A 27,686-nucleotide genomic window follows, 5' to 3' on the forward strand; every position below is an offset into this window, starting at 1 on the left:
ACTTGTAAAAGAAGAGCTGTCTCCCCCAGAAGCAGGGGTGGGGGCAACAGAGACATGGGTGTTCCGGGAGGCTTCAGGCGAACTCCTAACCCCTGTGACCAGGGCGGTGAGAGACCAGGGGCTTTAAATCAGCAGGAAACACCACCTTTCTGCCTTAAGCTGTTACCTCAGCCAGTAAATTAAACATGCCCTTAAAGAGTTGATCCTCCTCCAGGAGGTGGGCGTGGGGCCGCCTCCCCACGCTGCCCTGGCTGCCCCGGCACAGCTCACGCGCAGGCCTGGCTCCTGCCGTCCTGGAAGCCGAGGCCCCACCCCTTCGAGGAGCCGAGGAAGCCCTGGGGGCCCTGCGGCTTCCAACCTGATTGTTTTCGAGCTCCGCGCAGTTGCCGGTTCCAAATAATAAGGTGGCGTGTTAATTACCCCCCCTTCTAATTTACCTTTATGTCGAACGCAGTCGCGGGGAAGGTGTATGGGGGGTGTTCTTTCAAACCTAAACAACCTCGGATCTTCAGGGCCGAGGGAACAACACTTAGAGTCCCGTTGCTGCGTTTTTGAAAGGATCCTACGAGTCAATTAAAAAGGAACCCTTGGCCACTTAAAACATAATAATTAACTTCTGTGAATGCAGCTAAATTAAATAAGTGTTATCCCCACGATTTTTTTTTTCCCCCAAGACTTTGGTTTCTTTTGAAAGAAAACATCTTACTTCTCGGGCAGGTCTGGCTGCAAGCAGCATGAGGATTCTGGAGTGATTTGTCTTGCACTTGCGAGTCTCTGTCTCCCTGGAGACGCCCATTTTCACTGGTGGACCTCAGGGCGCAGGGCGGGGCCGCGGCAGGCAAGGGCCCAGTGGCCGAACTTCCCCGGTAGGGACCTGGGCGGACACTGCAGGTCAGAGGTCAGCAGGCCCTGAGTGTGGACCAGCGGCTTCCCGCTGCCCCGCCGACCTCACAGGCCCCGCCTCTCCGCTCTGCCCCATCCGCTGGGACATTTACTCTATTGAGGTGGAATTCACATAGCCCAAGACATACCCCTCTTAACGTGTACAAGCTCAGTGGCGTTTGGGACAGTCACTGATGTGCGACCATCATCTCTTTCTGGCTCCAGAAGTTTCTTCCCCCAGGGAGGCCCCGTGCCCCAGCCCAGCCCCCCAGCCACCACCGCATGAATTCGGCCCTACGGGTGGGCCTTTTGAGGACATGGCACACAGATGGCCCGTATGACCTGCCTTTGCGTCTGGCTTCTTCTGTCACCCCGCGTGGGGCAAGGCTCACCTGCTGAAGCGGGTGTCCAGGCCCTCCCCTTCTCCGGCCGGGCAGCAGTCCATGGGGTGGGCAGGCCGTGACTTGTTCTCCGTGCATCTATTGATGGACACCTGGGCTGCTCTGTCTTTGCAGGCCTGTGGGTAACGAGGCCATGGATATTCTTCTGAGTCCCTGTTTTCAGCTCCTTTGGGTAGAAAGCTGGGGTGAAGTCGCCTTCCCGACTGGACTCCTCTGGCCCCCCTGTGTGACCCAGCCCACTTCTCATCTCCTTGAGCCTCAGGAGTATGTTCACGTGGCATTATCTTGCCACCAACTGTGTCAGGATGGACCCCAAAGAAAGGCCCTCATGAGACACACAAGCCGGGGACTCTTTTGCTCAGTCCTGTGACCTGCAGCCCCAAGAGACCCATATTCATGACCTCTGCAGGCCTCTGTCCTGACCCGCCATGCAGTCATTGGAAACTTCTAGAACCATCCCCTGAGCCTGGCTGGCCTTACAGAGTCGGTCAGAGGTGCCCGGGTGTTGGGGTAAATTTCACGGCAACCCAAAATTCTGATTCCTCCCAACAACTTGGGCCGTATCTTCATTCCCTAATTTTCGAGGCTGCAGACAGGAATTAGAAAGCTCTGGGAAGATTAGTTTGCCAGAGTTTTCCCCACTTCTCCCCAATTTGTGGGGCATGATGGATCCTTGTGAGGGGCCTCACGGGCTGCAGGGAGACCCTGCCAGGCTGCCAGGTGCGCAATGCTGGTCCCTAGGGGGCCTGGGAGATGCCTCCAGAGGAGCCATAGGAGAACGAGGGCCGCTTTACTCTGGATGGGGAGGGATCGTGGCAGCTATCTCTGGGCCCTTTGGCGACCCTGTGTGCCAGGTGTCCCCTGAGCCGAGCTTGACGCTGCGTTGTTTCCTTCAGGTGACGGTGACATTGTAAATAATATGTATGAGCCTGACGTGGACCTGCTGGCTGGTGAGAGCGCAGAGGACGAGACTGAGGACAGCGCCATGTCCCCCATCCCCGTGGGGCCGCCGTCCCCCTTCCCCACCAGCGAGGACTTCACCCCCAAGGAGGGCTCGCCCTACGAGGCCCCTGTCTACATCCCCGAGGACATTCCCATCCCGCCAGACTTTGAGCTCCGAGAGTCCTCCATCCCTGGGGCCGGCCTGGGGATCTGGGCCAAGAAGAAGATGGAAATCGGGGAGAGGTTCGGCCCGTACACGGCGGCACCCCGGGCCACGCTGAAGGAGGCAGACTTTGGATGGGAGGTGAGCGTTCTCATGTGAGCGTGATTGATCACAGCCATTTATCTTGTGTTCCATCTATTTATAAAGCCAGGCTGAGCAACCACTGCCCGAGGCGGGAGGCTCCGTCGGAGAGAGCGTTCGAATGTCACATTTCCCAGGCTTATTTTATCCTGCAGCTTGCATGACGCGACTCAGAAAACATGGGAGTCCTCGTGGACGCCTGTCAGCCCCATAGGCTGTGCCTGCTCTCTTCCCGGAAATGTGTCTTTAATGAGCTCATGTCTTAAAACACCCCGTGCTTCCCGTCTGGGTCTTAGGTGCTAAGGCTGCCATCTCGCAGAACGGAGGGAATTGGTGGAAAGTCCCGGGACAGGGGTCTCTTCCCTGAGGAAAGGTCCTGCAGACGGGGTCCTAACTCCTGCTGTGAGCAGCATGGGCCCCTCATAAAACAAGCCCAGTGGCTGTGCTGCCCCCGGGCACCCCGTGCCCATCAGCGCTGAGGGCCTCCTGCCTGCCCGGCCCTGGTCAGCCAGCCCCCTAAGAGGAGTTCGCTCTCAGATGAGCAGGGGGGCGTCTCACGGTCTGGATTAACCTAGCAGTCTGGGCCTGGCTGGGTAGTTCTGGAGCTCGTGAGCAGTCAGGGGAGGGCAGGCCCACTAGGTGAGGGGTGCTGCCATCTGCAGAGGCATCCCTCCCTTAGGAGGCGTCCTGCTGAGGCCCTGTCTGGGGGGCTCTCAGGGAAGTCCCATGGGGACCAGGAGCCCCATGGTAGCACCCTGCGCACTGGTGCCAGCCCCACACAGCCGGGGCTCACTGTTTCAGGCAGGGACCCTGCCAGGGCAGAAAATGTAAATGAAAACCCAGATGCCTTCTGGCTGCTTCTCAACCTCCCAGGTGCTTGGATGGAGGTCAGTTCTCAGAAGGGCCAAAAGCCCAAGGAGGACAGAGGACCCTCAAGGCAGGACCCCGCCCTCCCCAACCTCTTAGTGGCTTTGGAAGGTTTCCAATCTGTGGCACCTCTGTGCTCTGGGGATAGTGGGGACAGGATTTGGCTCTGAATTTGCTCCCAGGAAGCCTTAGGGTTTTTACACATCAGCCTTCATGCCGACATTGCTCCCTAGACAACCAGGCTGGGATGCACGCCCTCTCCCCGACCCCATGGGAGGCTCTGGGACCCCCAGTGGCCCATGCACATACCCCTGGTCCATCAGTGTGAGAAACCCCTTCTAAGGACTCAGGGAGGTGGGATGTGTGGTTCTCGGGTGGTAGAAGTGCCCACAACCTGCCAAACTGGCACCCTTGCTCCCTTCCTAAACACTGGAGCCTCCAACTTCCCAGCAGGCAGGCAGTGTGGTCCACGGTGACACATGGGCTGCAAACACTGGGGTCACAGAAACTCTCTGCCCGAGTACCAGCCTAAGATCCCGTGCTCTTTGAGGGCCTTGGACGGAGCATGGAGCTCCGGAGCTCGCTGTGATCCAAACAGTGGGAGCCCCGGCCGCGCGTGTGGGCGGAGATGCAGGTGCGCGCACTCACGCTGGGTCACCATCAGAACCGGCGTCAGGTGAGGGAGGATGCGAGGGGAGCTGGAGCTGCAGCTCTCCTGTGGGCAAGCTGCCTGTTCTGCCCCAGAGGGGACTCAGGACCAAGGGGAGCATTTTTCAGACAGCGTGACAGGTAAGCAGGTATGGCTCGGAGGTGGCTTTGTGCAGACTCGGCAGCCCATCCTTCCCGATCTGGCTGTTCGGGAGAGGAATGTACGGGTGTTTGCCTGACACACTCAGAAAGCTCTGAGTTATTTAATTAGTAGGTGGCTTTTAGATGTCGGTGGGTAAACTAACCTTACAGGTAGCTCTTTGGATGACCTTGAGGCAGCTTTGTTCTTGTCTGCTCTGATACAAGGTACTGTTTGCTCTCTTTCTAAAAGAAATGGCCCGTATCGCCGTGGCACGCTCGGTGCCAGGCCTGGTACGGGCTGTCGCCATTGTCTGCCCGGTGCCTGTTGACTTTGTGATATTATTTATGCCCGGTGTACGTGCGGGAACGCTCCCCTCCACGGTGGGCCTCCTGCGTCTGCAGCAGGCTTTGTTCTGTTGTCGTGGCCTCACAGCCGCCCTTCATGCCAGCACTTGGAAATATTTGCCCTCGATCCAATGTCCTCAAGCCGTGTTCCAGATGTACCCCGACGTTATCTTGAATGACCTCATCTTCGTGAGCTCAGGCACTGCTTCCCTGCCTTGGGCCTTGAGGCCTTCCGTCTGACGGGGTCCCGCGTGGGAAGGACCGCAGCATTGAATGGGAATGAGAGCGGGGCCAGGTGCCCCGGAAACTCAGGGCAAACTCACTGCTGCCTGAAATAAGTAAGTAAGGTCAGGGTGGTTTCTTTCTAGCTCCCTGGACCTCGGTTTGGGCCTTTAAGGCAGGAAGACCAAGCCGTCTTCCTTTGTCAGCAGCCTTACTGGGATTTCCCACGCATACCGGGAAGCAGGCTGTCTCCGTCCGGTTGGGTTTTGTGCCTCACTCTTGTAGGGACGGGCCACTTGGGGCTCCCTGGTGCCCTCACCCTAGGTTGTCTTTGCTTTGACTTGCCTGTAAAAGGGCCTGGACAGGGAGCAGAAAGCCGAGGCTCCAGAGTGCCGTCCTCCTGTGGCTGTGGACTGGAGAGGGGCCTCCAGAAGCCCCTGCGCCACTAACCCCAATAAGTCAGCCTGACCGAGCTTCTACGGAGTTGCTCTCCCCAGGCCTGCAGTGCGCCCAGCCCTGGGCAGGCCCAGAGAAACTGGGAAAACATTAGCGCACAGATGTCACCAGCAGAGAAGCCGGGTCGGATTGAGGCCCACCAGTCCCGAGTTTTAGATGCATCGTGGTTCGCTCTCGTGCTGGCAATCAAGTTTTATAAATGAGGGCCGTTCGACTTTACTACAGTTTGTATGGTATCAATTTACTGAAAAGGAACAGGTGCTGACATTTTAGCAGAAACGACAAAGGAAATCCGCGGACGATCCGGGCTGGTTTTGGACTCGTAACAGAAGCGGCAGGTCCGAGCTGCTGGGTGGAGTCAGAGAGTCCAGAATGCAGAGGGGGGGTGCCAGCGGGCCCCCAGTTCCTCCCCATAGGACAGGTGTCCCCCCAGGACTGGTCTACAGCCAAGGTCAGATAGGTTATTCTTGATGACATTTTGGGAGACCATAGAAACAATTTTCTTTCTACTCTGAGAACAAGGTGCTTGTTTGGACCATTCCATTGAAATAAAACCAAACTGTCCTGTTTCCTTTTGTAATGGACACAGTGCCTGGTCAACACATGGTTCCTGGTGACAGCCACTGTGGCCTAAGAGCTTCTCTCAAACACTGGGGCTGAGTCGTGGGTGACCTACAACCCCTAGGCTCAAGGTCAGGGGGCACTCTTGTTTCCCACAGGAGTTTCCTTTGCAAAAACGGGATGCAGGACTGGCTGGATAGCTAAGCCCCTCCCTCTGCCTGCTCATTTCAAGTCCTTCCCGCCTTTCCAGCACAGATCTGGTGCATTAATATTCAAGGACTCCAGACCTCCCTTCTCCTGGGTGCTTTGGGACGCACCAACAAGTGAGTCCATGTCATTTTGAAAGAAAATGTACCCAGTGTCAGATGGTTCCCTCCCCACACACCACGGGCCTGGTCAGCCACATCTGTGGGGGAAGGTGGGACGTGGAAATGGCCCCCTGGGCTCTATCTCAAAGGAAGGTGGCTTGTCCCCTGTGTGGGAGGACGCCTGAGCTGGGGGCCCCCTCCACCCAGATGTGGCCTGCAGGGTGCCAGGCCACACTTTCCTGCCCAGAATGAATCACCTGTGATTGCATATGATTGCCCTGGGGTCTGGAAACACAATGCTTTTGATCATTTGTTGAGTAAATCATGACATTTATCACAGGTCTGTTTACTTTGCTAATTAAGAGAGAGGGCAAGTGACAGCCCAGAGGGATCAGGGCAGACGTAGGTTGCTCAGAAGTACCCTGGGGGTGGTGTGGGCCTGAAGCGGGTGGGGGGCACCACACGAGGCCCCCCCACGGTGGGGGCAGGAGCCAGGTCCCCTCAGCCTGTTCTTGGTTAAGCGAGTGCCACCCGAGAAAGTCAGCCGACAGTGGTTTCTCTGCCGAGAGCGCTGCCCAGCCTGTAACCAGCCCTCAGATGTCAGCAGCTGAATAAATGCGTCTGCCTGTTTAAGAAGCTGGTGGAAAATGTTAACGTGGATTGATGGGGCTTCAATTATCTGAAGAATTCACCCCAGTGGATTACCTCACCCCCTTGGCTTTAGCCCCTGAATATTAATATACATGTTCACTTGTTCAATCAACAAACAGACTGTGTCTGAGCCCAGACCTGTGAGAAGCTCTGGGGTCCCAGGGGAAACCAGGCCCAAGGCCTCAGGCCGCCCCAGTTCTCTGGCACCACAACCATACCCCTGCGCTGCCTCGTGCAAGGTCCCCAGGGCCCACCGGGCAGCTTTGGCCCTGTGGCCTGGGCTACAGGGCATCCCCATAGGCCAGGGGAGGGGAGGCCATGGGCAAAAGCCACCAGCCAGCCCTGCACTCCCAATTCAGGGAAATGTCTTTAAATTTGGGGTTAAATGATTACCTTGAAGAAAGGTGTGGAGATGAGAGAAGGTGCTGTCTGTGCGTGCTTTGCACCGACATCTAAGTTTAGAAAATCAAGGCTTGTTTTTCCAAGGTAGGGCCCAAGCATCCTTAAAATGGGAAGTTTGGAAGTTTGTTTTGGTCCAAAGGGTCAGGATGATGATGAAGCCCAGTGGGAGCTGGTTCCCGACACCAGGCTGTCACCTGGAGAGGAAAGCCAGCCCCTAATATCTCCAGGATGCAAATCCCTGGAAAGGGCTCCCCAGGGCTGCATCACGTGCATAAAAGCGCAGCCAAGAACCAGCTTCCTGGTTTAGAACCAAAGTCCCAAGTAACTTACCTGGGCACTGGGTTTGTGAAGCTCCCCCAAAATTTGAATGTGCAGTTGGGGTCTGAACAGCGAACCCAGAATGAAACAGAGGGTGAGCCCTGCCTGGCCTCCAGCACTGGAGGGGGGTGGGGGCAGGAGGACCGCTGGGAGGCTCCCAGAGTGCCAGCACGCCTTTCCCAGGGTGGTCAGTCCACCGTGGGCCTGGAGTGGCACCCGAGCGGCCATTAGGGTGAGCTGTTTGGGCTTCAGTTACTCAGCAGAGGCCCGCTGTCATGATCAGCTGCCCCAGGGGCTTGTGTGCTCCGTGCCACATGCACACCAGGCTCACACACACACATGCGTTTTCATACCCCATCTCTTACCTGCGTCACCGTGGAGGGGTCCTACTCGAGCCTCTACCGTGCAGCTTCTCTCTGGAATGGCTCCGGCTGCATTCTCTAGCTGCTGTGCCCCCAGGAGGGCGAGAGGCACCTCACTCATTTCTGTTTGGCTTTTAGATCATCCTGTTGTGATTTATTTTTGTAATTCCAGCCATGGGGAGGAAAGAACTGTGGCCTCCTCCAGGGCTGGGGTGGGCATTGGAGGCCAGCGTGGACCGTAGTGGCATGACTCTGGGACTCCCTGCTAGTGTGCTGGCCACATGAGTTAGGGATGGTGACCCGGTTTCCTCAGCCTTGAACTGTGACCATCCTTTCTGTCCGAGGGACAGACACCCAGAACATCCCAGCAGCATCCCACCTCCAGGGGCCCAGGGTCTCAGAATCTCTGCTTTGCCCTCTGCCCGTCAGCCCGCGGCCCCTGCCACTTCTCCATCCAGGCCATCTGGAGCGGCAGGGCTAATTTTGTTCCAGTGATCTTCTGAATATGCTTAGGAGACATGACATATAATCAGAAAGTGTTCAAAATCGTAAGAGTGTGGCTCAGTGGACGTCCACATGCTGTGGCAACATCTGGACAAATGCATCTGACCTTCCTGGGCCATCAGACGGGAGCTGGGGTATGTGGAGAGAGGTCACGTGGGGACAGAGCCTGGCTGCAGTGGGCCCAGGTGTGCACACGGAGGGCCTGGGGCTCGTGGGAACCCGTAGGTGGCCACCCTCTTCCTCCAGAAACATTTCGGCAGAGCAAAGGAGATGCATCGCAAGCTGCCTCCTGCCCCTCTGAGCGCCGTGACGTCAGGTCCCGGTGCTGTTAGCCCAGGAATGCCATGAAATCCTGCACTATCTCAGGCCAGCTCTGAGGCTGGGTATATAAGGAATTTTAAGAAAAGGAGACAGAATGACTGAGAATGCCTCCCTGACGGTTCTCCTTCATTTCCTTAAGGGGTAATAACTCAGCTGCGATCCGGCAGAGGGTACTTTCTTTAAATAGAGCGTTCTGATTCACAAGCGAAAAAGGAAATAAATATTTTCTTTTCATATTCGAGAGACGTCCATGAATACCAGCTTCTTAAATGGTATGTCACCCTGCACGTCTCACACACACACACACACACACACACACACACACACACACAGGGACAGCCAAAGCCACCCTCACTCCATGACAGGCTGCTGTGGGCCAGAGACCTGGACAAGCTCTGGGTATCAGGGGGCGATGGTGGACGGGGGCGGGCAGGGCTGTGCTGGGGGCGGCTCTGCCTTGAGGCGCCCAAGGTGGGGCTCTGTCTCCTGCCTCCCTTCCTCCCTCCTTCCTCTTTTTTCCTTAAGGAAAATAGGGTCACCCCTTAGAGAGTGTAGCAAAGGCGTGTCTGTGCTGCGCAGGGTCTGCAAGGTTGGGCAGGCTCACCTGGCCACTGCTCCTGTCTGGGAGCACAGGCTTGAAGGAAGGCTTGGCATTAACTGGGTACCTACTGTGTCCTGGCATTAACTGGACGCTTACTATATATAGGCATTAATTTGGGTACCTACTGTATGCTGGCATTAACTGGGCACCTACTGTGTACTGGCATTAACTGGACACCTACTGTGCGCTGGCATTAACTGGGTACCTACTCTGTGCTGGCATTAACTGGGCAACAACTGTATATTGGCATTAACTGGGCACCCACTTTGTACATTAACTGGCACCTACTGTGTGCAGCACGCTTTCTATTTTATGGTCCTCTTTCTGCATTCATAAATACATGCTGCGTCCAGCCGCGTGGGCTGCAGTGGGGCCCGGCAGGGTGTTAGCACTCATGCCCCGGGTGTCCCTGATGTTTATGATACGGACTTCTCTGGATCACAGGATTCTGCCATGGTCCCAAGGGGCCCAGGACCTGGCTGGGGGCTGAGACACATTCGGGCGGGAACTACATGGGTTGCCATTCCAGGTCGTCTGAGGCACAAAGTTGAGACCCCTTGCATGGGTTTGGGTCCCGTGCAGCTGCAGCTCCCACACAATTGTGCTGAGAGGTTCCCAGGGCGCCTTCAGAATGCAGATATGGGGCCCGGTCTATTGGATTAGAAATTCAGGGGTACCCCCAGGAATCTGTGCCCTCGTTAGCAGGGAGTGTGGGATGGAAGGCTCCACTGGGGTAGGAGCCCTGAGAGAAGGGCAGGCACTGAATTCCCGTCCCCACCCTGGGAACCAGAGAGACGCTTTCTTGCAGTCTGATGACCCTAGGGGCAAGCAGGGGCTGTCCCCAGCGGGCAGAAGGGGAGCTGAGGGTGCAGGGCAGCCTGCTGCCCCACCAGTGACCACCCGAGTTCTGGGTGCAGGTAGGCAGGGCAGGCGCCCATGCTGCTGGCTGTCCTTTCTATCCTGGGTGGGGAGCCCCTGGAGCCTGACCAGCAGTATGCCCCCCGCCCCCCGAGGACATGGCCATGATGGCCAAGGTGGCGGTCTGTGTCACACCTGGGAACCACCTGGGAGACCACCGTGTCTCCCCTTGGTGCAGTGGGGACCCTGAGCCCTAGAGCAGTGGGGTCATGCAGGGTCCCTGGTAAGTTGGTACAGGGGTGAGGGACCAGGCTTGGGACCCCCAGGCGGCCGCTGCAGCGTGTGCCCTGAGGTTCATGGAGCCGGCGCTTGCTGAGAGCACGGACTGCCAAGCCACCTCCCCAGGGCCCCACAGCAGTTAGAGCAGTCCCTGCCCTAGGGGGCTCCCCCTCTGTGCCATGGCCTGTGGGGGAGGGCCTGGCCCTCAGCAGCTCCGTGGAGGCGGGGCTGTCACAGATGTACCATTGGACCTCCTTCCCTGTCCACACTGCGTGAGTCAGGTGAACCCTCTGGTGGACCCTGTGCTGCTGGCTGGAGCCCATGCAGGTGAAGAGGCAGACGCCTACCTGCTGGGCTGTAAGCACCTGCAACATAGGGTGTTTATGCAGAAATATTCCTCTTTCAAGTACTTCCCAGCAGCAGGCCTCCCAGGGGGCAGCCTCTCCTGAGGGCAGACAGCTGCTGGCCAGCGGCCCCTGGGGAACCCTGGGTGGCCCTGGCCAGCCCGTCGTGGGGCTCCCTGTGCTGGGTCATATGAGTCCCAGGCGCTGCAGACCATAAAAGGTCTCGCCGGGTCATGGGACAAGGGTGTGAACTCCCTGCCAGGCCTTGAGGGCTTATCAGAGCTTCTCTCCAGTTGGGAATTTTTGTGGGCCGGTCCCCGCCAGGGTTAGGAATGTGTTCTCAGCATGTCACAGGCCACCTCAGCTTCAGCCAAAAGAGAGGGTAACACAGCCACTCACTGGCCCGCTGGGGGCAGTGGCCTCAGGAGGGTCTCCCCGCCCCCGCAGGCTGCCCTTTCCCGCTCTGCTCGGAGCTAGGGCAAGGGGTACCTGGGGGCTGATGCAGCTCTGCTGAGGGGTGAGGACAGGACAGGCCTCCCCCTGGGAAGAGTTCAGTGCGTGAGGCAGAGGCCCTGCAGGGGGAATGGCCGGAAGCCTCGGGAGTGGGCGCCACGCACACGCAGTGAACAAAAGGGCCTCCTGGTGACCTTAAAGTCAGGATGCCCATCTGGTGCCATCTCTGCCAAAAAGATGTGAAAGCAAGAATGCCCACGTGTCATCGTCCTCAGAGCTGTGGCACGGGGGTCCCAGCTCACCTGTGTGCTCAGCACCCCAGAGTGTGGGGCTGTGTTCTCCAGGGAAACCTTTTGGCTTGAAGAACAGCTGCTGACTGCTTTGGCTGCGCCCCGGGGCCTTCTCGGGTCAGGTATTGTCCCATCCCAGCTGTGCCCCACCCAGCTGGCTGGGATTCCCAGGCCCGAGCAGAGCCTCAGAACCACCTCTGCCTGCCTCCAGACCTTGTCTGCCCCTCCCGGGCTGATGCCCGGTCTAATTGCACATGCCATTGTGTCACCCCTGTTCAATCATGTTCAAAAATACCTACATCCACTCCTTTCCCATTTAGATCTTTGTAAAGTGCATTCTGGTGCGTCAGCACAGTCATTTCATGAGCAGAGCTAAGATTTCTGCCATTTAGGCCTGAGGCATTGTCTGTCCCTGCGGCAGCTGAGATAAACCCTCACCCAGAACAAAGTCGCAGTGACCTTTTACAAGTGGAAGCGGCCTTGTTTCACTCTGCACTGATTTATCAGCCTCCCTTTCATCCCGGCACCCGCAGAGGCCCGGAGGAATACCCGGGAGCGGTGTGGACGGGGCATTAGGATGGTTGGCTCGTTCCTCATTTCTCGCGGGCACCTCAGCGCCCACAGGGCCTAGGCTTTCAATGGCTATGGGAAGGGTAGGGGCTCATCCTGAAGACACAGCCAGGTGTTTGCCAAAGTAGGTGAGGCCTGCAGGTGGCCAAGCCCCCTCCCCTGGCTCCTTCAGGGCCAGAATGAAATCTTGTGTGCCAGCGGTGGGCCAGACTGGAAATAAGTAAGAATCATGTTATGAAACGGCCCATAGGCCCCAGAGCCCCCCAGGAGAGGTCACTGAGGTCCAGGACGACACTCACAGGTTGACCCTACAAGCCCCAGGCCGGCTCTGTTCTGGAACCAGGGTCCTTTTACAGGGGTCAGTGGAGAGGCCTCTCCTGGGCCAGACCTCACCTGAGTCAGCACAGGCAGTGCTTTGGGGCTGGGGGGCCCTCCTAAGGGCACATTTCTAGAAGGTTCCAGCTGCCCTGGCCACTGGAGCTTGGTTCACACCAGAACATTTCCTGCTGTGGACTTGGAATGAACCTCACATATGTGGAGAATCACTGGGGGCTGAGAAGCCAGGTGTGGGGCTCTCACAGCCAGGGGAGCTTGCGGAGCCCAGAGGCACTCCAGGGCATACCACGGTGGACCCTTTCTCACATCTGAGCTCCCTAAGATGCCTCTGCCCTTTGGAGGGCTTGATGCTACAGCCCCGCCTTGCGTCTTCTCTCATTCGCGCTCTCCTGGGGAAATTTCAGAGCTCCAGGCCCCCAGGATCAGCTGGGGAAGGAGACCTTGCATCTCCCTGGGGCAAACAGTAGACTCTGGGATCGGACTGCCCTCCAAGTTCAAGATGGAGCCACACTGCTGGGAGGGCCCGTGGCAATGGCCGCTCAGGCTCCCAGGCAGCCCTTGGTTTCCCAGCTGTGCACCCAATGCCCCAGGAGGGCTGGTTTGCAGGGAAGGTCAGCCTGGCGGGCTCCTCGCTGCACCTGAGTTGGGGCCTCGGGAGGGGGCTTGGGATCCTCCCGTGAGACGTGGCCATGAATGTGGCCCAGGTCTCCACACGACCCCCTGGAGCCCTGGTCCGGGGCTTCCCTTTACACTCAAGGTAGATTAAGAAGTGACTGGCAGCCGCCCGTGGGGTCAGGTCTCCCGACATTGTGTCAGGCTGGCCTGAAGATGCAGTGGAGTTTGGGGTGCTTGTCCCGCCCCTGCCATCCCAGTCAGGGGCTCCAGAAGGAAAACCTCGGAGGAGAGGGCCACTGGAAGTCCCATTTTCACATCCTTCCACTGCCCTGAACCTGCCGCCCAGGCACTGCCCACAACCCTGAGCTATGGAGGACGAAGGACCTCAATGGATAAGAAGCTGGAGGGGTTCCACTCACTCACCCGATTCCAGTGATTGGGTGTCCCCTCACGCTGGGACACACAGGGAGGTGCTGAGGAAGCTGCCCCACTGGGTCCCCGGCCCTGGGCTGATGTCCTGGACACCTGATCTCGCAGAGCTGTTACAGTCCCACTAGAGTGAAGACCTCCATCAGCCAGCTTTCTTCAATGTTAATGATCCAGACAGCATCACACCCCACTAATGTGGAGGGGGTGTGGTTAAACGGCCATTCCGAAGCTTTCTGTCAGTTCCGTTAAATCATCAGCTAGTTTGTGGGGTTTTCTGAGATATACGGTACAGGTTTCGCAGTCGTCCAGGCCACAGAGCTGGGGGTCTGATGCTGTAGACGGAGGAAAACAGCTCGGACTCCTGAATACTGCTGACCACGCCTCCCTACCTTGGGGCTTAGTTTCCCCACTTGCTAAGCAAGAGGATGGAGTTAAATGGTCCTGCAGGTGACCCCCATTGCTGGCGTGTCTCTGAACCTCCTGGTCTAGGAGAGCTTTCTTTCATGGAACCTGGACACTCAGGCAGTCCAGCCCTGAGCATGTGGCCTGTGGCCCCTAGAAGGACAGAGCGAATTGTCCTGGAGTTGCAGAGATACGTCAAACTAAATGCACACCTGCTCCTGTTGGCTTCCTCCTGACTGACGCAGATAAGCTGCTCTCCAGAAACCATGCTTCTGGCCTGCTTAGTGAGTTTCTCCAGGACCACAGGCAGAAGGGAGAGTCCTCGGGTCCTCACAAGTGGTCTTCAGATGGTTCTGTCCCCAGACACTAAATTTAGCAGGCGATGAATGGGGCACTTCGGAAAAATTGCCCAAAACTGTCTAGCGGAATTCTCAGCCTACAGCAGTTGTCAAATGGACCGATTTACAGGGAAAATCGGGTGAATGAATAATGAAATATGGGAACACATTGCACTGACAGAGGAAGGAGGATGGCCACCACTCCCGAAGTAACGGTCCTGTGCAGGTTCCAGGGGCTACTGAAGCAAAGGACCAGATTCAACACAACTGACCCCGTGTTCCAGTTCCTCACCACGTCACTCCCCGGTGACTGTCACCAGGAGTGACTGTCACTGTGCTGGTCCACCCCTGGTCCCAGGTGTCCCGGCGTGGGGTGCTCGCTGGTGCCCAAGACCTCCCGGACAGGTCTCCTTTTGGGACCCCGGGAGGCACCATGCCTGCGTTGGAAATGTGGGAAGGACAGGCAGGAGACAAGTTCATGACAACGCTGCTTACCCAAGCCCTGAGCTAGGATTCCTTTTCAAAGTTAGCATTTTTAGCCAATTCCCACACGTTCCACTTGAAGATCAAAGCCATGATATAAACATCGGAATTGGCTTGGCCACTCACAGGCATGCCCCGCTTCCCTGGCGCTCTGGCCCTGCGTGCACGTGTGCAGTGCGCCTGCACGTGGTCAGCCAGCAACCAGAGCGGATGTTTCCACCTGCTCCCTACAGGGCTCAAAAACTTTTCCTTTGAGCAGGAAAGTGGTTTGGGGAGAAAAAACGGAGTGTGGAGACTTCAGAGACACGCGGTCGGGCCCAGAGCACCACAAGGTGCGGAACCAGCCCCTGCAGCTCCCCTCTGCTGGGGAGAGCGGAACCCCCCAGAGGCAGCCACCCCGCGGCCTCCCTGGGAGGGCTCCTTGCCACCTCTTCCAGAACCAGGTGCCGTGCGGGTAGGGTTGCGGCCCGCAGAGCCCCGGCCCTCGGCTCTGTCAGGGTGAAGGTGCCTGTGAGTGTGCAGCCTTGGGAAGGGGGAGAGGACCGGTTGGTTGGCTTTGGGAGGCCTGGTGCGAGGTCGGCCGCCTGGGGCACTGGGGGGCTGCTCCCCGAAGGCCGTGGCATCCACTTTCAAAGGAAATGGTTAAAAACGGGCAGGCGGCAGGAGAGGCATGCAGGGGGCAGAGGGCCCAGCGGTTGGCTAATTGGAGGGCGGACGGGTGCACGGGAAGGCGCCCAGTGTGCTCCCGAGCTGGGAGCTGGGAAGGCCAGCGGATTGTTATCGAATTAGTTGGAGTCAGAACCCCCCTGAATGAGGTAAAGAAGGAAAGGGGAAATGAAGGCCGGGGTATAATGCGGCCTAAATGAGGGGCCCCATTCACTGCCCGTGAAAAGCCTCGGGCTTCCTTTCTTGGGGAAAGGGGGGGCAAGCTCACTTTTGTTTGGCTGGGGTGAGGGGCTGCTTTGGGAGGACAGACTTACCTACAGCCAGTGACAGGAGGGGAACCTGAAAACGGGGCATTGAAAATCATGCCGGTGCCCGCGCTGGGGTGACAGGCCCATAATCCCCAGCACCTGTCACCAGGCTCCAAAGAGCCCCCTCTGCGCCTGCGCACTCCAGGGGACTGGGCGGGTCCCCCGCATCCTTGGTGCCGACCCCCGACCCCTGTCTGCTCTTAGGCCGTCGGCTTCCTCTCTCCACTGGGACGCGGGGATTCCACGTGTGCTTATGTGGCCAACTGTGTATGAAAGGAATATACTGCGATAGTTGAATTAGAGAATAATTTTAGGGCAAGAAGCAATAAGCCCCATAAAATATAGAAGTAGGCCAGCCAGAAACCCGACTGGCTGGGGGCAAAAAGCGAGGAAAATGCAGGTTACGTAAAAAGCAAATACTTAACAAAGTGCTATGCTCAGTAAATATTTGTTGAATTCACACATTAATTAATTTTCCAGATGAGATTTTCTTAATCCATTTTTTGAAGAAAATAAGGATTAAGAACCAAGCGGAATCTGATTATTAGGCCAAACTGGTAGGATGAAAAGAAGCAAGGTGTGTGTGAGGTTTGGGGCCCGGCTCCCTCCTGGGAGCCCGAGGACGGGTCTCCTGTCTGCCCAGAGTGGCTCATTTCTATCCAAAGTCCACCCAAGGGAGGGCAGCCGCCACCCCTTGCCCACTTCTGCCCTCTGAAGGCATGCAGCGTGTGCGGGATTTAAGGGCGAAATTCCTGCGTCCCGCCCAGCTGGCTGCCTCTCTCCTGGGGATCTGAGTGCAAAGGGATTTGGGGCCCTGACTCCAGACCCTGACAGCAGCAGTGAGGAGCAGGCCCCCAGCCTCATCCTGCTGCGCCCTAACCAGCTATTCGGTGGGAATTAACTTTGCTCAGTGGTTAATCTGAGTCGGGGATGGGTTAACAGTGCCCCACCTCAGTCCGCATAGCCCACAGCCCCAAGTGGCACTGTTGTCCAGCCTTCTCAGTAAGGGCCCTTGTCTGGGGTCACAGAGCTGGTATGTGGTGGCCTTCAAGAGCCCACTGACCCACAGCGACCGGGGCCTGGGGATCCCGTTTCCTCGAGTGACCCTGCAGGACTGTTGGGAGAAGGCCAGAGGTCCAAGTGTTAAACCGCCCGATGAGCATCTGGGGTTGAAATGGGCTTTACTGGCACCGTGGCTTTGTTTTGGGGTGTCACCAGGGAGTCTGGCACTGCTGCTGTCACCTAGGGGCCTCATGTCCCTCCTGGGCACACTGGCCAGGCCCAGGAGCAAAGCCTGTGTAGTCCTGGGTCCTGGGCACTTGGGAGCCATCATAGGGCAGAGTGCCGCATCCTCTGTTCTGAAACTTTTCTGAGCAATTCCCCAGCAAAGGTGGCAGAGCTCCAAGCATCAGCTGCCGGCTTTGATTTTACTGTCTAGACTTAATCCCGCAGTCGGAGAGTCACCAGCCTTGCGTACGTCCTGGGCTGAGCAGGGCCATTTCCAGAGAGACCTCGGGGCGGCCCACTCCTGTGCCCAGGGATGAGCGGGCACACATTCATTTGCAACGAGGAGCCCTTTTTGGCTGCCCAGGGGTCCTGTGGGTGTGTCTGGCATGGGGTAGCAGAAAGACCTCCCATCTGAGCTGCCAACACAGCCATCTCAGAGCAGCTGAGGTGCTCGTGAGCTCCGGAGAGCCCTTCAGGGGCCCACCAGGTGGAGGCCAGTGTATTTCATGAAATGGCAGGTGTCAGGTCTACTCTTTCTGTTTCCTGAGCAGCAGTGAGGAAATTACTCCTGGGGAGGAGAAGCAGGTGGAGTTAGGGGGTGGGAGCCTGGGGCCTGATGAGAGGAACGTACCTGCATGGAGGTCTCCAGAAAACAGATTCTGTGCATGAATTTGAGACACATTCTGGTCTCACACACACACGGGATCTCCTCTCTGGGACTCTTCTGCCTGGTGTCTGGTCCAGGAGGGCACAGAGGGGGCCCGCCCAGCCTGCATGTCCCACTGCATGCCAGCTTCCGGAAAGGTGCAGATGGCCAGGGGAACACAAAGGAGAGACAGTGGCCTGAAGCTGGAGCCGGGTTGAAGGACAGTCACTGGGAGGATGCCTTCTGGCAGGTGTACGCATCCCCGTGGGGCCAGTGCGCCAGCTTGCCCGGCTTGTGGTCTCTAGCCTGATGCTGTTTATTCCTTTTTTATGGTTTGGAAAGGAATTCACAAGTATGAAACGCAAGGTCACTTAACTCCACCACACCAAGTGACCTACCGCATACACTCCCGCTGAATGCACTCAACCAGGTTCCTTAACAGCACGTGATAGGACCTCATTTGTAGGGCCTCAGTGCCTCTGGCATCCGTTCAGGGCAGAGAAACATGACATTTGCTTCCTGGGGCAGCCAGTGCATTTCCATCCACAGGTCCAAAGAGGAAGCCAAATGCGCTTGTAATTCAGAGCTGTGTCTGAGCTCGGCAGGGAGCATGTTTGAAGGGTGTTGCCCCAGGTTGATTTGTGATTGACATCTGTGGGTGGCAGCAGCTAGCCGTCTTTTGCCCCATCCTCTGGCTTTACAGCAGGGTGGTCCTGGGACACATTCCCACGGCCCTGGATTGGAACCGTGGCTCTGCCGCCTGTTAGCCTGGGGGGCCTGACAGGTCGCTCCCTGTCACTGCCCCTTGGTGTGCATGCCTGCGACGTGGTCCTGGCCCCAGGCTGTTAGGATGATCAGGATTGGCCATGAACAGCCTGGCGTGTTCTGTGTTCTGAGAGCTGGTCTGTCTGCAGCCCGTGAGTGCATGAGGGGGCCCTCTGCCATGGGGAGGGCATCTGCCCTCAGGATGTCACCCCTAAGGGGTGGCAGGAGAGCATGAGAAGTGACCTCACAGGACATCTCTTAATCTTTGTCCCGAGTGGGACCTGGGGCACCCTCCTGGGCCTTGCCTGTTTTAGGACACAACCCACAGTGTCTCTAGACTTTGTCTGAGGTCCCCTGGGTTACAGCCTGACTGACGCCCCTGCCTGGTGACTGAACCGCCCCTGACTGAGAACCACGGGGCTCACGTAGGAGCCGACAACCCCCTTTCTGGTTTCTTCCTTCAGAACAGCTTCCTTTCCGCCCCTCAGATAGCTCTGCTGTCTACCTGAACCAGGGCCCACGGGGAGGCTGCGAGGCCTGCCGGCTCCCCCGTGCCGAGGTGCCGGCATGTCCAGCTCCGCTTCGTGCTCTGCCCGCCATGCAGCCCTCTGGAGCTATCCTGCTGGTGTGCATCCCTTGCCCGTCAGTGGGCACTGAAGAGGGAACATGTGCAGAGCAGCTGGTCCCTCGGAGAGGCTGGGAAGTGGGCTCCGGGCCAGGCTGCTGGGCTCATCTGCACAGCCTGTTCTTCATTCAGAGGGTTTGCCTGCAGCCCCTGTTTGGGACACCCCCAGGCTTGGAAAAGGGGGCTTCTTCCACCTGAGGCTGTGACGCAGGTATCCTGGAGACCCCCTGGGACACATGGAGAGTGGGGAGAGGCCTCTCCTGCCCAGCCCTGAGTGGATGGCAGAGCAGGTGGCAGGCCCTTGAAATGAAGCTGGCGCTGTGACAGGGCCAGGGCTTGAGGGAGGAGGCCCAGGTAGCACCAGGCACTCAGCCCACCTGGGGCAGCCGGGGCTCATCCCCAGGACTCCAGGACGGTGTCGGTGAGCCGAGAGGGGGCCTGGCACCGGCGCTGGCGGAACTCGTTCTCCTTCTCGTCAGCTGGTGTCGGTGTTCTCCTCCGAGTGAGGGGCACCGTTTCCGTGGTGAGCAAGCCGACCTTCCCAGCCTTCCAACAGCCACCGTCTGCTCGGGGTGTGCAGCGCCCATGGACGTGACTCTCGGTGTTCACGCCAACACGGTGTCTTGGGAATTTGAACGAACCTAGACAGGAGCGCTCCATGCTGCACTTGCAGGCACAGGCTGGGCCTCAGGTGGCCTTTGAATGTCTTCGTCAAAATCTGGGAAAGTTCTGGTTTCAGTGACAAGAAAAATCCATCATCGATCTGGTAAAGGCTCATGCCTAAGTAGAAAAGGAACACAAATAAGACATGAAATAGAGCTTAGATGGGGCCTTAGCAAGCATGGTCACACTTAAAACCCCGGGAGCCCAGAAAATGGCCCAAGCTGAACAGCAGGGAACAAAGCTCTGCTGTGGCCCATCCCCAGGTCCTGACCAGGTTGTCCTGGCCTCCGCACCTGCCCCATTGTGACCTTGGACAGGCAGGAGCCAGCCCGGGCTCCTTTTCCTGGGGAGGTTCGTGAAGGTCACATCCATGCATGTGCCCCCCTTGGAGCCAGGCAGGGGGCCAGAGCTGGGCATGGAAGGGCTCTACTGGGAGGCCTCAGCCCTGTACGTTCCAGCCAGGAGCTCACAGATCCAAGTGGAAGTGGAGTGCCCATATGGAATGTCCTGGAACCCCAAGTTGGGAGCCTTGGTCAACACTGATGTCTGCAGATACATCCCCTTACTCTGCGGTTGCACTAGTGACTGACTCCGGGAGCCTCAGGCCCTTCCCCGGGCAGGACCTTCTTTAGTTCTGGGCCACAGCTGTGTCCTGTGGCTTCCTGAGCACCACCACCAAGGACTGTCTCCAGAACTTTGTAAAATGGCCCAATAAGAGAGTCTGGCTCAGGCTAATACTCTAGAAAATGTAGCTGCAGCCACAGGCAGCCACCTTCCACTCTCCCAGGGTTGGGTGGGGGTTCCAGAAGGCGTGCCAGCATTTGCTCCATGCCCGTCCCTCAGCAGAATTCCTACTGCACCGAAAGTAGCAGTGCCTCTAGAGACGTTCACAAGACGCCTTGAGACCACTTATCTTTCTCAACTACAGAAAATCAGTGGCTGTTGTTATGACCCTGTTTCTAAGAAGGGGTGGAGGTCTGAATGTCTAGAACATGACTATTGAATAAATACCTGCATTTAAAATTTCTCCACTGGACCATAGTTTCTACATGCAGTTGAATTTAATTGTTGTGGGCTTGTGGAGGGTGGTCCTGGCCACACTAACGGTACATCTGGCTTCAGTTGGCTCTTGACGGTCTTAGGCATCATCTGTGTGACCCCTCAGCTCCAAGGTGTTGCAGTGACGACTGTGCTCCCTGTGACAGATGGGGAAACTGAGGCCCAGGAAAGTGGTACATACTGCAGAGTCAGAAGCCACAGCAGGCTCAAAATCCAGGCCCCCAGCCAGAGCCCGGGAGCCTAATCAGGCGTTTCCAAGGCGTGCTTAGGCATCTTTTAGTTCCAGGTTCAGCAGCTTAGCTCACACACAAAGGCAGATGAAAGATTTCCAAGCCATACTCTAAATAGCAGATACCATATTCTAAGTCGAAAAGGTCAAAATTAAGGAAACTTTGCAGTTGAATGTATGTCCTGATTACAGGGCTGGAAAGGGCTCATTCTTCACCTCTAGATATACATCTGTTTATTCAACCATTAGATATTTATTTACTCATTAGATATTTGTTTATTCAACCATTAGATATTTACTCATTAGATATTTATTTATTCAACCATTAGATATTTATTTATTCAACCATTAGATATTTATTTATTCACTCATTAGATATATGTCAATCATTACAGAACCATTCATCAGGTATTTGTTATTCATTAGATATATATTTGCTTATTTATTCACTCATTAGAGATGTAGTTCTTTATTTGCTTAGATATTTATTATTAGATATTTGCTGATCCACTAGTTAGGCATTTGTTGTTTGCTCGTCCGTTAGACATGTATTAATTCTCTCCCTACTTGGGTGTGTATACTGCGGAAGGCCTGCTGTCTGCCAGACTTGGCTGGTCACCCACAAGGCCTCCGTGCTGAGCTGCCGTCAGCCCTGCTTTCCTTTTTCAACGAAGACCAATCGAAACTAAGTGTGAGTCACTTCCTGAAACATGTCCACATCAGATCTGAGATGAATAAAGGATTGACTCGATTGTGTGCCTCTTTATGGGCCTCGTTCACCCGTTTGAAAAGCCATGGACTTGATCTATTTAGAAATGAGCAGTAGGCTGGCCCCTGAGAAAAGACGGTTTGGCATAAAATGAAGGCTCTGGTTGAGTTGGGGGCTTCAGTGGATTCATCTCTTGAAAACCAGTTGGTTCGGCTCTGATGTCCTCTTTGTGCCGCGTGATTATGGAGACGTCGCCAAGGGCCGGCATTGTCCTGGCCATCTAGGGAGCAGTGCAAGGCCATTTGCACAGCAGTGGGAAGCTGTTGCAGGCTGCCGCCTGTGCCCCACTCTACCCACAGCAGCATTTCAGCAACCAGCCAGCCTGGGCTCTGGGCTGGGACCTGCAGGAGAGGCCCGGGACCCTCCGTGGCGCGTGTGCACACGAGTGTGCGCTGTCACGCCTGGCGGCCTGGGCCTGAGCGGGAGCGCGTGTGCTGCTCCGCTCTCCAACCGCAGTGGGCAGAATGGAGGAACATGAAAGAGAAGACAATAAATAGTTTCCTACCTTGCTCTGATAATGGGCAGGCTCTTTAGCCGGACTAATCCTCAGTTGCCTTTGGGCGTCACTTTGGGAGTGACAGTAACAAGCCTCCTGAGGGCTCTGCTAATTTGCACTCCATTCACCATCCCGTGAAAACCCCTCAGAGCCGCGGAAGAGCCGCTCGGCGCCCGCCCTCATTCACGGGGGAGTGATCGCTGGGAAAGGGGCAGTTTCCACAAAGCCCAAAAGAGCAAATTGGCGGAAGCTTTGTCCTTCTTTCCCTGGCCCCTTTCATGCGGTCTTGCACTAGTTAAGCTCCTCATTTGTCCCCGCCAGGGGCTCGGGGCTGGGGTCGCCCTCGGGGCTGCCTTTCAGGTGATGTCGATGGCCCCCTGGCCCCGCAGCAGAAGGTGGGGGCTGGGCGGCCGGAGGTGGGGCCACCGCAGAGCTCTGGGAGGCTGACTGATGGAGGCAGGCCCCGCTGGAGGTGGGGGACCCCAGAGGCGGCCTCATGCACATCCCTCCCCCGTCCTTCTGCCAGGGGACCTCTCTGAGGTCCTGGCTGGAAATCCCTGCCCTTCTGGGGTCCTGAGAGGTGGAGAGAAGGTTCCAGCTTGTCCTCTGACCCCCTTCACTGTTGCCTTACTTGCCAGGATCTGGGGACTCCACACAAAATTGACAAGGCAGGGTCCCTTTGGGTCCCACCCAGCCTTACTCTCCTGCGCCTGGCTCAGCCCAGCCCACCCCCGTCCTGAGCTCAGCATCAAAGCGGCGCAGTTTGTAAGCATCTCCCTCGGGAATCCTTTCCCTCATTCCGGAGCCCTGTCCCTGAGCACTTTCCTGCCTGTTTCTCAGGGGTGTCCCCACCAGTGGCGCCGTGGAGCGGGGACTTGCAGGGACTAACCCGGCAGTGGGCGCCCCCCTCGGTCACTGGCCGCGTGCTTCCCTGGGAGGCCTCGCTGGCTTTTGGAAGCTGCTGCAGATGGCGTCCCCTGTGCTGGCAGCCCCTCGGCAGCCACACCAATGTTCAGATCCCTAAGTCAGCCAGGAAACACACCTCGTTCAGCGATGGGGAGAGAGGAGACACATCTTCCCTAAGCTTCATCACTTACCCATGGCGAGTCCATCAAGTCGTAGATACAACCATGTTTGCTTAATTGGCTGACACAAACACCCCACCTGTTTTGCGGGGAGAGGGCTTGGCAGGGCGGGATCGTGGGACCCTGGTTGTCCTCACTCCACCGTTGTCATTATAAAATTGTGGTGACTGTAAGTTGCTGCTCAGACATGTTGCTCTCGGGGAAGCCACAGGTGCTGTGCCAGGTGGCACACGCATTACAGCTTTGGGGCTTCTCTTGTGTGCTCCGTCCCAGGGGCTCTGCATCACTTCCCTCCGGGCGTAGGTGTCTGAACATTGCTGGCCGCGGGCACCTTTCCTCAAGGAACTGTTCTGCCGGCCCAGGTGTGAATTGATAGATGCCAGAGTGGCTCTGCACCTCGTGTTCTAACATGATGTTTCCTCGGGACACCAGGAGACACAACGGTGCCTCAGGATCCACCCTTTCCAGGCGGGGATGTGGGGCTTCCAGGACACTGTGTCTGCTTAAGGTCACCTACAAGCAGGGTCACTGCCAGGGCTCTAGACTGAGGACACATGAGGCCTCGCTGTCCCTGAGTAATTCTGCAATTCCAGATCATTATCAAGGCCTCTCGGCTCGGCCTGGTACATTAATTCGGAAGCACAAGGGGCAGAAGGCGTGGCCGGGGAGCAGAGCAGAAAAGCCGCTGAGCTGCGCCAGACACACTGAGTCCCCTGTGGCCATTCACGGATTCACCTGCACTCTCACTTCATCCCAACCCCCTTTTCTGGGGGCACACGACTGGCCCAAGGGGTGCGGTCCTACCCAGGAAAATGCATTTCCCCATAAAAAGTTTATCACAAGGGGGCCTGGAGAAGTGGGGCGTAGCCTCTGTGTTCACCAGGTGCATTTCATTTCATTCTCCTATTGGACAAAACTGAAAACGCCAGGCCAGAGGTCAGGCCCAGTCCTCCTAGCAGCTTCCAGCCCTACCTCCCTACTTCTAAGTGAAATAATGCCTTTTTCAGTCCCAGCGGCCCTGGGAGCCTGGAGTCCTCCAAGGCCGGTGTGTCCCCACGCCCCCATTCCACATTCCATGTAGCATGTGAGGCCCGCGCTGGCATTTTCCTCATCAGATAAGAGATGCCCCAGCCCAAGAGGTGGTTCTGAACTTGACCTTGGCCAAGGGCAGCTTGCTCTGCTGGCGAACACTTGCCCTCCGCCTGCTGGGTCCAGAGACCCTGGTGCAGAGCACGAGGCATGGGAAAATGTCCGCCAAAGCTCCCCTTCGGGGCCCCCCAATCTCAGAGGGCAGCAGCAGGCCTGAGCCCGGGGGGCCCTTGCAGATGGACCATGTGGTCGGGTGGTGGAGGTGCCTGTGGTGGCTGGCTGGGCTGTCATCACAAGGCCATGCAGATACCCTCCCGTCTGCCAGCGCGGCCCCACCAGTTCCGTGTCAGTCCTAAGCTCTGGGTTGAGAATTCCTTGGAAGAGACGTCCCCCAGGTGTGCTTTCCTGGGACTAAAAATAAGTAAGTGGGTAAATAGGGTAGGAGGAGAGGTCACATCTGGGCCATACCAGGAAGCACGTGACTATCCCGTAGAGGCGAGGTGAGGCCTAGTGGCAGGCCAGGCTGGCTGTGGTTCCCGGGGTTGTCCCGGATCAGCCACTGTGTCGGAAGAGTGTGTTTCAGGGGGTGGCAGTGGGCAGTGCCCCCAGCACATGGCTGTGGCTGGCTCTCCCTCCGAGCAGACGCGGGACCTGGACCCCCCAGGCCCTGTCCTTGGAGGACCTGCCCAGGTCCTGTCCCTCTGTATTGGTGGCTTCTGTGCTGGGCCGCCCTCCCCTGCCCTTTCCCACTGGGCGTGGCGGGATGGCCGTGGCCTTCTCCCTGCCAGCCCCTGCCCTCCGCGCGGGTGCCCTCGGGCCCTCAGCTTCCCCCTTGGCGCTCACAGATTCTGCCCGTGTCTGCACCCTCATTAATCAATGTCAGGCCCGGCATCAGCAACAAGGGCCGCATTCTTCGGCGGCCCCCTCAGCCTCATACATCCCATTGTTCCGGGCCGATTCAGATGGCAAGAAAACAGCCCATGCAGTACATGAAAGAGATGAGACAAAAATGAAAAGAATCGGGAACGAGAAAAGAGGAGGCATTTTTCCCCCGAAACACTCGAATAAATACTCGGCAATGATAATTTAAATTATTCATACATTTATGAAAACATCCATTGAAGAGTGAAGTGTATGATGCTCTTTGTCGTCCTTGTCTCTTGTTTGGGATTAATCTTTACTGTAATCCGGGCCGGCCGTGCCCCCTCACAAAGGCCACACTCTCTTTCCATGGGAAAATGTCCGGCACATCCCAGTGAAAGGTTGGGGGGGCTGTTTGTGCTGACGTGGCAGTTGCCAGGCCCTCCAGACACTGGACGGGCGACGTCCAAATAGCGTCCTGCGAACAAAACGCATAGAGCAGTTCTCACGTCTGCGTCAGTGTGGTGACACGTCTGTGCCACAGGGCCGGGGAGCCAATGCGGCTGCAGCCCCTGCACCCCTCCACTGAGCGTACGTCAGAGGGCTCTGCACAGGACAGCCCACCGGGGGGCACGTGGGGGCACTCTCCGTCCCACGGCAAGCAGGTTTCCGAGGGCTGGTGTGGCCCGCAGGACTGGGCCTGGAGGGGCAGAGCCTGGGCGTGTCACACACTGTGCAGGGGTGCCTCTGCATCCCCCAGACCTGGAGGAGGGGCCGCAAGGCCGCTCCCAGCCTCAGGAAAGGAAGGCCAAGGCCCGAAGCCGAGGCCGAAGGTGTTTAAATCATTGATATCACAGAGGGTGGGACTGTGGTCAGCAACAAACTGGAGCCCACAGATTGTTCAGGCCCAGTCCCAGGCAGGCGCCCCCCACCCCTCCACACCACCCCCGTGAGCCCCGCCCCCAGCCCCTCCCATCCCGCCCACGGCCACCTCTGTCCCCAGCATCTGGAAGCCACTGTGCAGGGTCATGCTGGGCTTCTCCGGGTAGCTATGCTTCGTGTCCAGCCCTGTTCCTGGTTGGAATGTTGTTGCAGAGACAGGAGACAGAGACCCCAGCCCCAAGCCAGGAATGTCATCTATATGTGCCACCTCTCTGCTGCTCCCGGGTCCAAGTTTTGGCATTTTCAAAGCTTACTCAGAAGCAGGATAAAGAGGCCCGAAGTGGAGTTCTCTTCCACATGAGGTTTCACTGGATGCTGCGGTGTGCTGCGTGTGAGCTGCCTGGCAGCCATTTCTTTGCACTGGAAACGACCCAGAACCACCTCGGCTTGGAGGCCAGTGTGCCAGCTCGCCAGCATGGCCCCCAGGATGGGGCGCGTTGGGCGTAGCCACGGGGCTGTACGGGGCAGCCCAGAGACACGCTCAGGGCTGACAGGCTGCCCTGGCCCAGCTGCTCCAGACTTATTTGGTCTGGAATGGGAGCAGGGACCCAGTAGGGACAGCCCTTCTGGATGGATATATGGCCTCTCCGGTTTGGGCCAGGTCAGAACCCCAGAGGAAAACCGCTCCTTTCTGCTCCGTACTCGGGATGAAAATGAGTTCCAGGAGTGGCCGGAAGCACAATCCAGCCACTTGGAACATTGGCAGGGACGCAGACGGTGACAGCACTGGGGCCCTCCAACCAGGGCAGCCAGTCCCACTGAAGCACCGGCCCTGTGGCCTCCAGACCCCCAGGCAGGTCACCTCCAAATCATTCTTTGTTTTTGTTTTTTTAATGTGGGAATGCTCTTAAGGGGCTCTGCCTGGGCTTCCCAAGGGCCTGCCCGTTCCATTTTGGACTGGCTGGGATGCCCTTCCTCTGCCTAGAATAGCAGGGTGCTGCCTGCACACTGCCTCGCTCGCCACTGCTGTCTCCCCAGACAAGGTGTTGGGTGGCTCCTGGGCTGTGCATCCCTGTCCCACTCCCCCTCGCCTTCCTCCCGCCTCCGCCGCTGATGTTGGGGTCTGGGAAGGTAGCCAAATGCCACTAAGGACACTGGAGCAATAAATCATCCCTCGTCCAACATCTGCAGGCCCCGGGGGCTAGCCCCGCGCCGCTGCCGATCCCCCACCCCGTCCCCCTCTGACAAAACACCTATTGTCGTGGCCAAGTGAAGACGAGCCGTTTCCCCTTGCAAAGGGCCTCTGCAGCCAAGTCGCGGACCGCCAAAGGGGATGCCTGCTCTCGGCAGGGAGCCCACGGCACACTCTTTCTTCCCCCCGGTTCCTACTTTTCCTCTCTCGTGGGGGTCCCCCAAAGCCTTTCATTCCGGCTTCATATTCACATAAAGACATCAAGAAAAAAACGCAGCAGAAAGAATTATTAGGCATGGCTGTCAAATGCTTTATCAGAAACCAGGGAGGGGGAGCAGGGTAACCCTTTACGCGCTGGCCCAACAGGCCTGATTCCTGAGAGACGCTGGGCATCCCGAGGGGGCACCAGGCGGGCCGCCGGTCAGCACGCACCTGCTCAGACGCTTGCCCACTCAGGCACAGGGGCACGCACGCACATGCATTTTTGTGCA

At 57.4% G+C, this 27,686-nt stretch overlaps 1 protein-coding gene across 5 annotated transcripts in view; it reads left to right on the top strand.

Moving 5' to 3' along the window:
• The window catches only part of PRDM16 (PR/SET domain 16), a 301,085-nt gene that overhangs the window by 96,265 nt on the left and 177,134 nt on the right, over positions 1-27,686 (top strand). For all 5 annotated transcript variants that reach the window (XM_037000156.2, XM_037000157.2, XM_037000155.2 and 2 more), the window contains exon 2: positions 2,180-2,529. In XM_037000156.2, the coding sequence (XP_036856051.1) occupies positions 2,180-2,529 (350 nt within the window). The remainder of the gene's footprint in view (positions 1-2,179; positions 2,530-27,686) is intronic.

This window comes from Manis javanica, chromosome 4, assembly GCF_040802235.1.
Source record: "Manis javanica isolate MJ-LG chromosome 4, MJ_LKY, whole genome shotgun sequence".
Classification (NCBI taxonomy): domain Eukaryota; kingdom Metazoa; phylum Chordata; class Mammalia; order Pholidota; family Manidae; genus Manis; species Manis javanica.